Source organism: Myiozetetes cayanensis, unplaced genomic scaffold (assembly GCF_022539395.1).
Source record: "Myiozetetes cayanensis isolate MyiCay16 unplaced genomic scaffold, myiCay2020 scf10, whole genome shotgun sequence".
Lineage (NCBI taxonomy): Eukaryota > Metazoa > Chordata > Aves > Passeriformes > Tyrannidae > Myiozetetes > Myiozetetes cayanensis.
The window spans coordinates 19842799-19858172 of record NW_026086605.1 but is presented as its reverse complement, the minus strand read 5'-3'; the positions used below and the strand labels follow the sequence as shown (position 1 = coordinate 19858172).

The 15374-nt window shown below is 43.7% G+C and overlaps 1 protein-coding gene across 13 annotated transcripts in view; it reads right to left on the bottom strand.

The window, feature by feature from the left end:
* Window positions 1–15374, bottom strand: part of PAX2 (paired box 2) — a 90545-nt gene that overhangs the window by 45506 nt on the left and 29665 nt on the right. For 11 of the 13 annotated variants that reach the window (XM_050305729.1, XM_050305727.1, XM_050305734.1 and 8 more), the window contains 2 exons: window positions 10316–10401; window positions 8116–8235 (listed from right to left, as the gene is read on the bottom strand). In XM_050305729.1, coding sequence (XP_050161686.1) covers window positions 8116–8235; window positions 10316–10401 — 206 coding nt within the window. The remainder of the gene's footprint in view (window positions 1–8115; window positions 8236–10315; window positions 10402–15374) is intronic. The other 2 variants (XM_050305736.1, XM_050305730.1) reach the window with 1 other exon arrangement.

The window sequence follows — 15374 nt, the reverse complement described above, 5'->3', positions numbered from 1 at the left end:
TGCCTCATTCAGCTGATTCAGCTGATGGAGATATCCCAGATCTCCCTGTTCTGATAGATCAGCCTGGGTCACTGGCACATTACCTTGATTCCTATTTTATCTCAGTGTCATGTCACCTTGATTCCACAGCAGTATTGCCCTGATGTATCATTGCAATGCCACTTGACCCCAAAACAGTGTCATCCCTATCTCTCACTGTCATGGCATCCTCATCCACTGTTGTACCAGTCACCAACAACCCTCTAAATTACCATTTGCTAGCACATTGCTAGCTGTTTCTAATTCCTTTTACAGTTTATTCTGTCATCCACTGTGCATTGACCTAGGATCCTCATGGATCCAGGCACCATGCTCCCCTCCCTCTGACTCCTGTACTCTTTACATCCATGAAAAAATGTAACAGTCACTTTCCTATTGCAGACAGACCTAATGTACAACTCATCTAGACTGAACAAGAAGTTGCAGAGAGACAGGCATCTAGCAAAGCTAGGGAGCAGCCTTTGCACAGGTAGACACATGGAGCAGGCAGAGACTGTGGGAGGAGTTGTAGCTGCCTGGCTCCTACTGACACTTTAGCTGCAACTGCCCCTCCCAAGAATGAGTCAAAAAGTGGAAGGAGAAGATCTAACCACAAACTAAATACCCATAAATGGTCAGACAAGCACACATTCATGGTACTCAACACAAATAAATGTAAAGAAAAGCTCTATGCGTAAGTAACACCCACAAAACATAGCCAATAACATTTAAAGACACAAAAATGCAAACTGGGACACACAGAGGTACTAATGCAGGTGCATGTCAATTAAATGTAATTTCTGAATAAACAAATAACTTACAAAAATATACATACACTAACTAAATTAAGACCTGGAACTCAAAGTAATTTCCTTATATTCACATATACAAAATCAAATCATGTAAACAAATACAAACTATTTACATAAATAAACAGCCTTTATATGGGCAAGAATGACCAATATAGATATATATAGATATATGTATACAACATACACACAAATATATAACCTCAATGCAAATACACATCTGTACAAACTATATACAGACGTGCACAGCACTAACAGGCTACATATTCATAAGCAACCACAAAGATACAGTGATACTCCAAGTATGTAACAACACATACACTCAGAATATACATACAAATATACAACATTCACATATATGCTCAAAATTTGAATACAAATACCTGGCATTCATAGAAATACATAGCACTAATACTGAGCCATATGTGCCCAGACATCCTTATGATCCACAGTATGCATTCTCCTAATAGGCAATATTATACACAGCTTAACATACCCATTTTCCAGGTGTCCATAGGCATGCACAAAAATACGGGTCCAACCTGCCACTCACCCCAGTACATAAGCACAGATAAGTAGAAACCATTGATCCTAACACAGAAATACAAAAAACAAAGAGGCGTGCATTCCTAGAAACACAAATACACAAGCAGAGATGCACACAAATACAGCTGAAGCCAGACCAGCTTGTCTTCAGAGAGTACCAGCCCCTGCCAAACTAAGCAGCACTATAAGCTTTAGAAGCAGAGCGTTCTGTCCAAACTGCTTTCTGTGATGTAAGCTGTTAACTCTCCCTTACCTGACTTCCTCCTGAGCAATGCATACTCCCCAAACTCCCAGGGTGTGTGCAGACACACTCACACAAACACATTTCCTCTTTCTCTTGCTTACACACTGACCTCCAGATTCGTGGTGCAGCAGCCCACATTTCTGACAGTGCTGTGCTGCTTATTCATTGTCCTCTCCTTTATCCAGTTTCCCCCCTCCACCTCTTTTCCCATACATACTCTCCCTTTTCTGACATCCTCCTGCAGTTTATTTAGAGAGGTGCAGGATGAGTAGCAGGTGCCTTTCTTATGTCCTTCCAGGAATATCACCAGCCAGAGACTCTCAGGAGGGAGAAGTGGGTGTCTACCAAGAATAAACTCCCTTTTCAATTTATATTTTCATCTAGAACAGAACCTACCCTTGGGCGTATAAACACAGTGAGCCTGGACATCCCCTGTGACCACCCCTGCTTGCAGTGATACAGCGTTGCTGCAAGCTGCCAGTCACTGGAAACTCAGCCATACTGCATGAAACAACAAAGTCCCAGTGAAAGTAGGGGGAAGACACTGTGAGAGCATGAAACACTCCAGAAACTGCTCATTCTCTCTGCACAGCCATAAACTGCTGGGTGCACACCCCACAATTGTGTGTGATCATTGGAACATGGGATTCCCACCTGAGGCAATGCAACTGCATGTGTCTCCAGTGTCATTGAGACTATTGCTGACCTGCAATAAAGCGGCCATGTAGAATAACACAAAACACGTCAGCTGTGGGGACAAGAAATCACACCGTGAAACAATGCAGCCATACCACAGACAGTAGTGCTGTTGTGTCACCTGCAGGGGTCCAAACACACCCTCTTGTCTTCAACAATACTATGGCTTTGGGAGCACAAAAATACACCTAATATGCCCAGACATGAACATACATCAGGTCATGACACAGTCAAGTGTAATGACTCACTGATACTCTTTGCAAACATATGCAGGCAGAATGGGAAAATGAATGTATTTCCCTACAGACAGTTTAAGGGCTAGACCTCTCTGCACTAGTACAACTACAGTACAAGTAAAGCATCATTGTACTGCAGATGACAGTATAAGCACACTGTATGTCCTGAAACAACTCTGATATGCTGTGGAACTGTAATATCATACTTCATGAAAACATACCATTCTTAACGTGGCATTGCAGTGACATAGCTATATTGACTTTGCTGTCGTGGCCAAGTGATACTCTGTTTTCAGTCAACACATCAGCTGCCGTAACAACTATATGAATTGCAGTGACAGTACAGTACAACCTGCACCAGTGTGCCAACAATTATCACATTGAAACAACCTTACTGCATGCAATTACGCAAACATACCGCAAGAAACAGTTCACAGCCACCCCTGTGAAGAATGTTCTGGCCTTGAGTGTAATGGGGCAGCATAGCAAGTAGTGATACCGCTAATCTCATCATTACTGTCACAAACCCAAAACCTATAGTGATAGTTACAACAGGATAACCACAACCACACTGCCTGTGAACAACATATTGATGCCACTGACAATGACACAAAGTCACCTGAAATGTCATAACTACATCTCCCAGATTTTATTATCATTGCCACTCTGAACAGCACAAATGGGATCATACTTGCAGCGGCATACTCAGCTGCTGCGTATCTGCTCAAAAACTCAGACACATTGCACGCCTCTCCCCTCTGCACTACTTTCCACTTAAAGAATTGAATTCAGAATTTTCTTCAAGACAGTCTATATCCTGGGGCAGTATCTTAAAAACCAACTTTCAGGACAGGGACTATCACAGATCTCCCTGCCCCACACTCCACCTGAAGGAGACATTTGTAATTTCCGAATAGGAAAATGAGATCACGGCCAGGTAGGAAAAGCCCCAAGCTGAACACTGTTGAAAGCCCTGCTCTGCAGTCAGAGTCCTCCCATTTGGAGTAAGGGAGTATAAAACCACCTGTAACCAAAGCACTGCTTCTCAGTAGAGGTGTTGTGATAATAACAGTCAGAAAATTACGCATGCAGCACCAAAGAGAAGGGCAATGATGCTGCCTATCCTGTAGCTAAAGGACTAACAGTGAAAATGCTTCTGCTGATAGTAGGCAGCAACCTGTTTGGCATAACTCAACCCCATTTAGAAGAGTATGGTGAACCACCTGCACTGATACAGCTAACACTCTTCAGAAAATACCACCAGACCTACAGAAATTTGGGTGACCCTTTACTGTCCTGCTGCACTGACAGAGCCCTGCATTGCTGGGTATCAGTGTAAATCCCCCTAATCATCAAAATGACAGGTGAAGAAAGGGAAGGAGGAACTTCTGCCTTCTCAGGTTTGCTTGCCTATCTCTGCAGGGGATTCCTTTGCTGCAAACAGCCCGAGTATTATTGCCACTTCCAGTTGCAATCACTCCATCCCCTCCTCTCCCACAAACCTGCTGCTGATATTAGCACGGGTCACACTAACAAGCCTGTGGGTTTTATTACTACTGATACTAATAATACTGGACACATTATGTCTGCTCCCACCAATAACAGGCTGCAGATATGATCCCTGCTAATGCCAGTAATACTGGGGGATATTAACTCTGCCATTGTTGGCACTGCAGATAATATTGCCAGTAATGCTATCAAGTACTACTGATACTGTCAGGGACCAGTGTTAATAATGTGGAGAATGTTACAGCACCAACCTCACTAGAAGATGAATCCCAAATGAGAATTTGGGTTTGTAGAGGAAGTCTGTATGTGGCCTGTTATGGAGAGAAAGAGCTATGTCTTGTAAGAATGGTTTTGTAAAAATCCCCAAAGTTTTACCTGGCTGAAAATGCTGTAGTACACAGGGAGCAGTTTAATATATTGTTTTCATGTTATCTAATCATCTGTCTATATCCATCTGTCTAGCTGTCTATCTGTCTTTCCCTTTTCTCCGCATTTCTCCCTTTTTCTCCTTGTGGTACTTATTTTTTGTTAATGCCTCCAGTTATCATTCTTTTAGCTATCAATCAAGGGCTCAACAGTAGAAATATATGCATATTGTTTTTCCCCTTTATCCTTCATATTGCTGCTCCTTAGTCTGACAAATAACCCTGCTGAGCTTGGTTGGCCTACCGTCACAGAATACTGCAACACTAAAATCATGAAGAGCCAGGAATTCCTGCTTTCAGATGGAGCTTGATACTGCAAGGCCCTCAGTGGTGGGAAAGTCATCACATGCTTCAGGGCCACCTCTGCCTTTGGAAGATGGTGGGTGTAAGTGCTGGGGAAGGTCAGAGGGAAGTTACAGCAGCACTGGCAGTGCCCATAGACTACAAGAAATGCCACACACTATGCTACACAAATGGTGATGAACTTTTTTAGCCAAATTATTTAAAAAATCATAGGAGACCAACTCTGTTTAATCTGTCACAGAAGTCGGAAGTTTTGCAATCCCTGGTCAAAATCCGAGACATGGTCTTAACAGGGCAAATTTTGACCATCCTTCCTAGGTATTCACCTGAGGAAGACACACTGAGTTTTGAGGAAAGAGTTGTGACCAGACAGTTCCTTCTTGTGACTAGTAGACACTCAGAGCTCTTTCCCTGCTAACTCTCTCCCAATGTCATAGGTCTCCCAGGCCACCCTTGCAGCTGCAACCAGCATATTTGGTAGGCTGGGATTTCCACTGTTCCCTCTAACTCCCTGCGAGGGACACACCTGGCTGTCAGCGTCCATCTCTGAGCCCACCTCATGCATCCGTCTGGCTCCTTCTGTCCAACTCGGGAGTTCTGCTACATCATCTTGACACATAATTATCTCTCCTCTTCTTAATCATCTGTGCCACTGTCTAATGTAGGCACCAGCTGCAGCAAGGAGGACCTGGGGGAGGGGGTGTGCTCAGATAGAGGCTCCTCTGTCTTTCTCCCACCCTGTTCCCCCCAGCCATCACAGAGGTTGCTAACAAGGTTTTCCGAACCGGGGATTCGGGAACAGCTTGGTACTTCCCCCTTTCTGCTGAACTGCATTCCTCACAGAGGAATCCTTGCAGCAGAGCTGGTCCAACAGAGCGGAAAGAAAGAGAGAGCAGTGCTGTTTCTTCTACCTCCTTTAGGGAAGAGCCACTCCCTAAATGCTTGGAAAGTAGATGTGCAAAGCTCACAAGGGCTTTTCAGTGCGAGAATAAACCCTGCAGTTAAGAAACTGCAGTAAGACAGTGCTCAGAAGCTCTGGGAAATACTGAGAAGGTGTATGCATCCAGCATGAGCATGAAAGAAATACTTGCATTGGATTTCTTGACATCTGATCCCCATCTCAACTAGAAACAATCAGAAACTTCAGACCTACAGAGGAGATTGCCCAGGAATGAGTGCAAGGTCACTGGTGTTGCAAGACCTCCACTTGGACCCTTCTAATCTGAGGACCTGACCCTGCAAAGGGATGATGTCTTTCAGCATCTCTTAAGGCCAGTGTGAGCCCAGATAACTCTGGTTAGGGGTGTTCAGAAGATGGCTGGGGATCACATGTGAGGTTTTTCTTGGACAGAGGTGATATCTGGGATGGCAGGATGAAGGCTGTTCTCTAAAGTAGTTCCAATCATGCCATGTAATTACCACCTAAAACTCTGAGAGCTAAAGACAAACAGCATCTCCAGGATTATCTGATATCTTTTTGATTCCTAGTGGAATATGTGGGCTGTTGGCCAACAGCAAGGAATTGCAGAGTGTCACTTGCCTAAATCAAATCTGGAATGAATTAAGGACAGACACAAAGAGTAGTTCTTACTGTCAGTACATCATTGTGAAGTCTTAGCTGCTTGGTTGTATCTGTGTTTAACTGTATTTTCCAAAAAAAAGCTCAAGTTCTGAGGCTGGAATTGACTGTGAGCCTGCATCTAAAGTGGGATCATCTTTCCAGGTATAGCCTGAATAGCTACTAAAGCCAGATTGAACAGCTTAATTTCAAATGAGATGTGGAGGCACCATGTTGAGAGCTGGTGATCACCACATTGGACTGTATGAGAAAGGGATTCACAAAACCCCCAAATCACTGCCAGGAGATCTGCACAACCATTAGAGAAACTTGTCATTCCATCTGAAATGTCTCTATTTCATGTATATTTAATGATGGCAAATGCTGGAGGGGGTTACAATACTTGTAGTCTCTTATTCCTGACATTTTTTGACTTTGAGAAATTGACTCAGCCCTTCTATTGCTACACTTTTCTCTTAGCTGGGCCCTACTGCCATCTAGCTGGGAAATGGATCTTCCTCTGGGGCCCGATCCAATTTCCAATGACATCAGCAAAAATGTTCCCTCTTGCTTTAATAGAAGCTATATTGGGTCCTTGCCTCTAGCTTTACTTTGTATAAGTGAGAAAGGGGACATGATGACTTCCTTTTATTCTTAGGATTATTGTGTTTGTTTGGTTCAAAAACATACAGATGTGAACCTCACCAGAACCAATGCTGAGAAAATTGCTAGCAAAACCTCCGAATGCAGCATCTCTCTCAGGAGAGCTTTCTCTTCTCACCACATATCACGGACAACTCTCATGCTCTCTTGCACTGCACAGCCTTGAGGTTACAGCACACACAGCACACTGAGCTACCTGTACTGCTAAGAGGTCCCTCCATGCAACAAGCAACACAACATACTGAAGTCAGGGCTGAACCCAACAAACTGGTCAGTCACTACTCTGAGAAAAGTTCATGTCCTGGCCCTCAATTTTAGAACAAATCAAAGAGGAAGATTTAAGGAGAAGGGTTTAAAAGCCACCGTAAAAGCACCAAGACATTACCCACCCCTCCTAACTCAATCTATCTAGACCTGAGGCTTCTGTTTTTGATTCATTTCAGGATCCACTTTGCCCTGAGTACTTCCCAACAAGCAGGAAGCAAAAGGAGATAGCTTAGTACTATTTCCTTAGAGCCCTAGCAAAATGCCTAGAAACAACCCTAGGGTCACAGTACTCAGAAGACCTCCTGTTCTGCTTTCAGACTGTTGCAAGCATGACAGTTCTGCTGTGGTAGATGCTACCCATTGAAAACTGGGCCCTTGTGATCACCAGCTAATGTAGCTCATGGCACATCACCGGGCAGGAACTTTTTTGCAAGGGGAATGAAAGATAAATCCCACATTGCTGGTGCTTCTCCGAGATGGCATTTTGTTTGAAAACGAGTGAGTCGGGGAAACCGTGTTTACCCACAGTTCAAAGTCCGGGCACCTGCTGGCACCTGGGGAATTCAGTTCCAGCCGTTTCCAGCAGTGAATGAACTTGGGATCAGCTCCAGCAATGGAGACGGCTCTCTGCCTGCTGAGCAGATGTCTGGAGACGCAGCCTGTCATGAAAGGGCCTCGGAAGAAGAGCATTCCAAGCCAGCAGGGCAGTGGCGGGGAACTGGTCTCTGTTGCTAAAACTGATCTAGCCCCTGGAGCAGCTGCAAACCTTGGCCTGAAACTGGAGCCTGTACATGGGGACAAAGAATATAAAAGGGAGGATGAGCTTCTCCCCTCCCCCTACCTTCATCACGTTTCCTCTTCTCGCCATTCGACCGAGGAATCCCCAGGATCCCGTTAATGGAGTAAGAGCCCACTGGATCATTGGAGGCACTGGAGACGGGAGGGGATGCTGTGCTGGGCACTGGACAAAAGGAAAAGGGAAAAAGGGCCATGAGGAGAGCAGCACAGCACTCAGGGACACCCAGCTGAAAGCTACGCATGCCACCAGCCTCATCGAGAAGCCTGGGCACTAAGCAGATTCCCAGTCCCTCACACTGAAGAACTCACTCTACTGCAACTCAGCAAAGCTGCATCCCAGCTTTGCTTGTCCATTTCTATACCGTAGCTCCACAGCCTTCCAGTACAGGGCCATTAATAACAAGCAAGTGTATTTCATCAAGAAGCTAAACCTTATTGTTGCATCCCAGTTCACAGCAGGCTTCCCATTGCATGCCAATGTAACTGAGTGAAATGCTGCACAGGCCACATTCTCTAGTGACTTCATAGTACATCCATATTTTACCAGATCATTTCCTCTCAGCACTTTTTCACCAAGAGTGCATGTGTTCAGTCTTAGGCAGACCAGCCTCTTACATGCCCACCTAAAACACTCATTGAAAAATTACCTTTTTAGCATATCTTAGAAGCACTTCAGTGTTGAGCTAATCAATTCTGTTCCCTGATGAGGGAACAACTGGTGAGTTGGTGATACATACTACCACCCAGATTAGTGAAAATCTAGTGACTTCCTTTTGTACTGACCAGTGTAGGTCAGTACAATAGGCAGAATCCTGCGGCCATTCAGGGCTATCCAAGACTGCTCATGAATTTCCAATATATTGGAAATGACAAGTTATTCAGAGTAAAAATGATCATGTCATGATAATCAGGCCTTCAGAAAGTAGAATTGGTAGAGCTATGCATCCAGCAGGCATGCCTATTATGTCCCAGTGTGTCCCAGTACTGGAGAGAATATCCCAGTTCTCTCATAGGCCACTTCCTCATTCAGCTCATAAAGCACTGACCTGAAGCAATCAATACCTCCAATACAAGCCTTCCAGGATGGAGCAGAACCTGTCAACACTATCCAATGTAGACTCACACTTCCCAGTACATCCCAGAGCAATGAGAGACTCTAGGAGAAGCACTCACACTCACCATCCCAGCTCAGCCATTGCATTCCCTAGACATTGCACTACTGTTCCAAGAAGGAATAATATCTACCCACTCCATCTGTTGTGATCAGTCCAGTGAGCAAGTCCAGATTATAAGGGCATCCAGAAGTGCGCTTCTGTGTTGGCCTATTAATTCCATTGTACTCCCCAATAAAATTTGTGTACAGGATTATATCTACCAGCTCTGTCCTGTGTAGACCAGTACTTTCCAGTAAATCCTTGTGTAGCAACAGATTCTCAATAACCAACAGAATCTAAGACAGTGTCTTAGGCCACAAATAAGCTACTGTATTTCACAGTATCCCAGAACACTGCATGTTTTTCTGGCTCTGACTTGTCACTAGATAAAGCTATGCTAGCAATAGCAGACATATCCACCATACAGCCCACAGACTGAAAAGTACCTCATCACACATCTAGCACAGTACCTTTATATAGACTAGGAGACATTTGGTCACTTTATTACAGCCTCCATCTTCTGCTCACCTCGATAAACCAGCAAAACATCTCCCCCAGCAAAAAATGCATTTTCTCAGTGAAATACACCCATGGCATACCTGACTGCTGAGCTAGAGCAATGACGAACTTAGTTGTGAGGCAACAGGAATATCTTACCCATGTTTGTGTATTACTAGCTCTAAGAAAGGGACCAGTTCCAGCAAAGGGAGAGGAGAGAAGAAAAATTGGGAGTAGGAGGGGGGGAAAGAGAGTCAGAGTGAGGAGACAAAAGGCTCATGCTTACACAGCACAGCATTAAATACTTCTCGACAGGGAGATGAAGGAGAGCATGAATGTGAAATGGATGTTAGGGCAGAATCGCTTGAGCAAACCACTACCTTGGGCTAGTTTCTCCATGATTCCCTTCTCTGCAATGCAATAAGGAAAATGAAGAAGAGAAACCTCTGATTTCCATGGAGGCTTCTTCCCCCCCACTCCCTCCTCCCTTTTGCTCTGCTTAGCATCTGCTTGTCAGACTTTGTTCCCTCAACTAAGCCTCATCCCCATTTCCACTTGACCTGTCACCACCCCTCATGCCAGTCTCCTTACCAATGGTATGTCCTGGTGCAGTCACACCTGTCCCACTCCCGTCTGGTGTTGGGTGAAAAGGCTGCTGAACTTTGGTTCTGATGATCCTGGAAAAGAGCAAAACACATTGAGAACTCAAATGCAACTTCTCTGTGTCTTTGCATACCCACAGTCCCAGCTATCAGAACCTGAAGACTCGATCTGAGCTCTGGGTGCAGCAGAGTGGTTCCATTTGCCTTATTGTGGTCCTGATTCTACTGCTTTAATGGTACAATTCTTGGAGAATTGTCCTAGTTCTGCTCTGTCATCTTTATCTCAAACTTGGGTGTTCACTGCATAAGGAGGGTGTTCAGTGAGTGAGCAAGGATCTCTGTGTGTTAACAGCATTAGCATTTATGGTCTGATCTGCAAGCATCATCACAAGGCAGTCTTTGCAGCTAATAGAGATATTGCTGGATTTACAAATAGTATAGCTTTAATTTTGTTGTCTACCTAAAAAATACCTTTCTGAATGACCAAATGCCCTTATGGAAGGCTTGTCCGAAGCCCTTGCCCTTCATAAATGAGAAGTTAAGACCAGAAGGCATCTGTAGGGAGTGGTGAGGGATAGAGATCACCAGGAAGAAGTTCCAACAAACAGGTCAAAAATTGGTGTTTATCAGATGGTGAATGAATACAGCATGGGAACTCAAAAAGATGCTACAAATCTCATAATATAGCTCAGAATGAAAACAAACTGAACTGTAATTCAGTGTTATGTTTCTTGTTACATGAAATCTTTCACCTCTAGGTCACTGGTTTAAATCCAAGTTAGGTCAGTGGTGAAAGAAAATCACTAGTACTTGACTGGCAAGGTCCCTGACTACTGGCAGATATTGGGTATCTGTGACTCAGGAACAACTGTTTCACCAAGGAACTTGGTAAATAAGCCATGACCTGTGGAGGCCATGGAGACCAAATTCCTTTCTGAGATTAAAACAAACCTCTCCTCTCTTCAGCCTCTCCAGTTAGGGTGAAGGCTGCAGATGTTCTTCAGCCTGAGTTTCTGGAACTCTCAGTCCTGCATTATATTAGCTTTATTTTCTACCCATTTTCTGAAATCTCTTCAGAAAGTGAAAGCAAATAGCACATTCTCCCTGCCCACATGACAGCTTCCCTTATAAATTCATTCTAAAGAATAAGTTGGCAAAACTTCAAAGAGCAAATGTGTGGCTAGTGGGTTGTATGGTATGGATAGAGATAGGCAGTGACATTGGGAGGGCAATTTTGAAAAAGCACAACTCCTGAGAGTGAAACTGTTTTAGGAAAAAGAAAGAGAACATCTCACCTCAGCATGTTAGAAAACTCTGATGTACCTATGATGAAGCCTGAGCAGTAGCTGGAGCAGCAGAGAGGCTGCCTGGGATATAGGTGGAGACAGAGAATGTCAAGATTCTAGCTGGGGATGGAGATCCAGATCCTCACCCCATATAGATAACTGGTACTAGATGGCCTAATCTATAGCTGCTGAGGACCTATACAGAAGATGTCTGAAGGCCTCAGGGCCAAATTCTGAGGTCATGCTATTTATACTAGCTGAGGAGCTGATCTGAAAAGTCTGTGCTAGGGCAAATAACATAACTTTTTTTCTTCTTTTAGGTGCCTTTTTTTTTTTTCCCCCTCTTCTCTCACATTCCCCCTAAAATCCCCCTGAAGTGCCACTCTGGTTGTGTGAGTTTATTGATTTCCCCCAGTCCAGAGAAACAGAAAAAGGGGATGGGGTGCAGGCAAAGGGATGGAAATAGAAAGCTATAAATTATTTGTGACAGGAAAGCAATAGTGCCAGAGTGCTGAGCACAAGTCCCGTGTCACTATTAGATTCCTTTTAGCCTGATGACACTGTAAAAGAGGTTAAGTGTCTGATGGAATCGTACACCTTGGGGGCAGGGGCAGTCCAGGAGAAGAACAAGCCACAGAGAGCGGGTATATCAATTCTCCAGGCCAATAATATTCCCCTCATTGATCGCAACACAAAGTTCAAAAATCTCATTATAGCTAGGCAGTCCTGGAACTTTTTAAAAATCAATAGAGTGATATAATGTATGTATACTTTGTATAAATGTATCTATCCATCCATCCATCCGTCTATCCAAAACCTGCCTGAAGGTGTCTAAGTTAACCTACACATTATACTATGTTATGTTCTACTGTAGTGCAGCATAGTGAATGGATTAGAAGATTTCCCCTGCAGTCTTGGATGACATATTATAAAACGTCCTGTTAGCACTGAGGTGACATCAGACGGTTCCATTCATACTGAGATATGACATCAGATGCACCATTGGTACTGGGAGATGGGCATCAGACAGCTCAGCTTCTACTGAGGGGAACCAAAAGATGAGTCTAATTATACTGAGATGGTGGATCAGGCTGTGCTGAATGATGCTGCATGGAAATTGTGAAGTTTCAAAAAGCCATTTAGAGTAAAAACAGCCTGTGAAACACTGCAGGTATAAAATAGCTGTCCATAATACACAAAAAACCCAGGCAGGGGATGAAGAGGAAAGTTCAGTTTTCTTCTCCATTCAGTCCATGGGCTAAGAACACCAGTTAGTGCCAGTTGTGACTGTGTTTACTGAAAAGTGTCCATTAGGAACTGGAATGAGGCTCACCAGCTCATTTCACCAAGTAGCTGTCAGCTGGTAATGATTTTCGGTCACTACCAACCAGGGCCAGATTTCAGCTAGTGACCCAGAGGTGAAAGGCTTGCTCAAAAATTACCTTCCTAAGAATGAAACTGGTTTTATGTCAAAAGAAAGTGCCTAGAAATGTGAACAGAGGGGAGCAGTTCTGGTTGTGACACCTCCAGTGGCTTGGGTCAAATAATTCTTGGCATCAAATGCACAGACCTAATGAGGTCTCAGGTAGAAGGTATTTTCTATGGTTAAAAGAAGAGGCAGGCCATGAAGAGGCTCTCCCTGGCAGTGTTCCTTTGGCCTAAAGTCATGACTGAACTCTGGCATTGTAAGGAAAATTTCAGGATCCTAATGCTCAGTACAGTACAGGGCAGTGCATCCCCCTGGGTCGATTCACTTAGGGACAGTGATAAACAAGTGATAGCAAGGCATCACTGCTGCTGCCTTAAAAGGCTTCGAGTGAGCCTGTCCTACACAAGATCACCTAATGAAACAGCAGATGAAAGATGAACAGAGCTGACCCGGTCCTGTAGAAACAAATGCAGCATAATAATGGTGTCTTTAAACTTCGGGATTGCTAAAAGCTTCTCACCGTTGCCAGAGAATGAAAAATGCACTAAGCCAGCTCTGCTGCCTCAAATCTAGGATTTCTGGATTATTGCTATATAAGAGGTCGCAAAACCTCAATCACCTCTTGCTGTCTTTGATGACTTGTTCTTGCCTTTAGACACTGGAGAAAGACAAGTGTTTTTGCAGACCACTTACTCGGCCCTTTCCAAAAGTAGAAGGGACACAAGTCCTGGCACACCAGTTAGCAGTGCTGCTTTCTTGAGATAAATGCCATATTTTCAAACATCTTTCTTTTCTCCAAGAGAAATTGTCACTTTGGACTAAATTCATCCCTGCTCTAATTCCATCACAGTCAGTGACTCCAGTAACAGCATTTCTATTTAATTAGGAACATAAACCAGTACTTACTGTAAATTCCCATTTTTCATTTTCCAGTGGGAGTTTTTTTTGCACAAGTTGCCTACTTTGAGTTTCAGAATATAAACAGATTTAATACATAACCTTCTGAAGTTTCAGCAACAGGACATTTATAGATCTTTGATTGCAGTAAAGCAACTGAACTTCATTTCACAATCTGAATTTAATATGCAATATTATCTTAAGTAATGGCATATAATGTCATTACAATACATAGTATCATACTGTGAATTATACATCCATTCCTGGAATTCATGAGTTACCATAGTTGGCTTGTAGTAACTCTTGCTAGAGTTAATACTACATACAGCACCAGCTGAAACCAACTGCCTGTTTCCAAATGCCTTTTATTTTCCTAAATGTTCAGCATTAGATCATGAATTTCCAATGTTTGATTTCTGTTTCATTATTTTTGTCAGTTTTAATGCAATTCCTTTTCCTGATTCTCAATACAGATGGACAGACAAAAATCTTCTCTCCTAGTATGACAGTTGTAACAACCTCTCATCAAGAACATAGAAAGAAATATTAGAAGTCAAAATTAGCTATGCCAGAGTCTTTTCTGAGAAGCAAAACTTTCACTCTTTGTAAATAAGCAAGTAAAAAAAAAATCACTTTCTACACTTGTCCCGAAATTATTTGATGAAAGAATAAGAGATCATAGTAAACTTCCCTTGCTTCTCTGATGTTTCTATCCAAACTTTCTTCTAACCTAATGTACTCTGAGGTTTCTCCTCTCTTACTACAGCTCTCAGAGTCTTTAGACATTATCTCGAATAAAAAAGTTTTACGAGGGCTAATCAGAGGGAGGTGAGGTAGGCCTGGATCATCTGGAGTCCTAGTCTAGCTATTCTTTTAATCCTGGAAGAGCAGAATGAGGTTGCACCAAAGGAAAGAGTGGTGTGTCCTGCTGCCTCAAGAAGACCCTGGCAGATTTCAGAAAGCACTGGTATCCTCGCTTTGACCACATTGCTTTGCTGTGGATTATTTTTCATAGTGGAAAGATACACTCAGCAGAGCACCAAACTCCTTGTAATTGTTTTGGAGTATTCATATTTTAAATGCTCCATATTAGCAGCACATTACAAGACCCCAGGGTGTGCATTACTGGGCAATTAAAGTAGTTCTTGGAAGGCTAACATTGTGAAGCTTCAGCCTTTTCTCTGCAGTGTGTCCAGAGGAGGCTGTGATGGCCAACGCACTCACACCCTGCTGTGCCGCACCGCTTAATTAGTGCGGGGCTGTGCTGCTGAGCCACGGGCTGTGCCGGCGGTGCAGCCTGCGGGGGACACTGCAGGGCTCAGTGAGACAGCAGTGCCTTCTTTGCATCAGATTGCTTCCTACAAAAGGGCTTGAGACCATCCCAGTGATGCTGGCATCAAAGAGAAGAGGCAGCTTTGGGGTCCTTGGTGACGGCC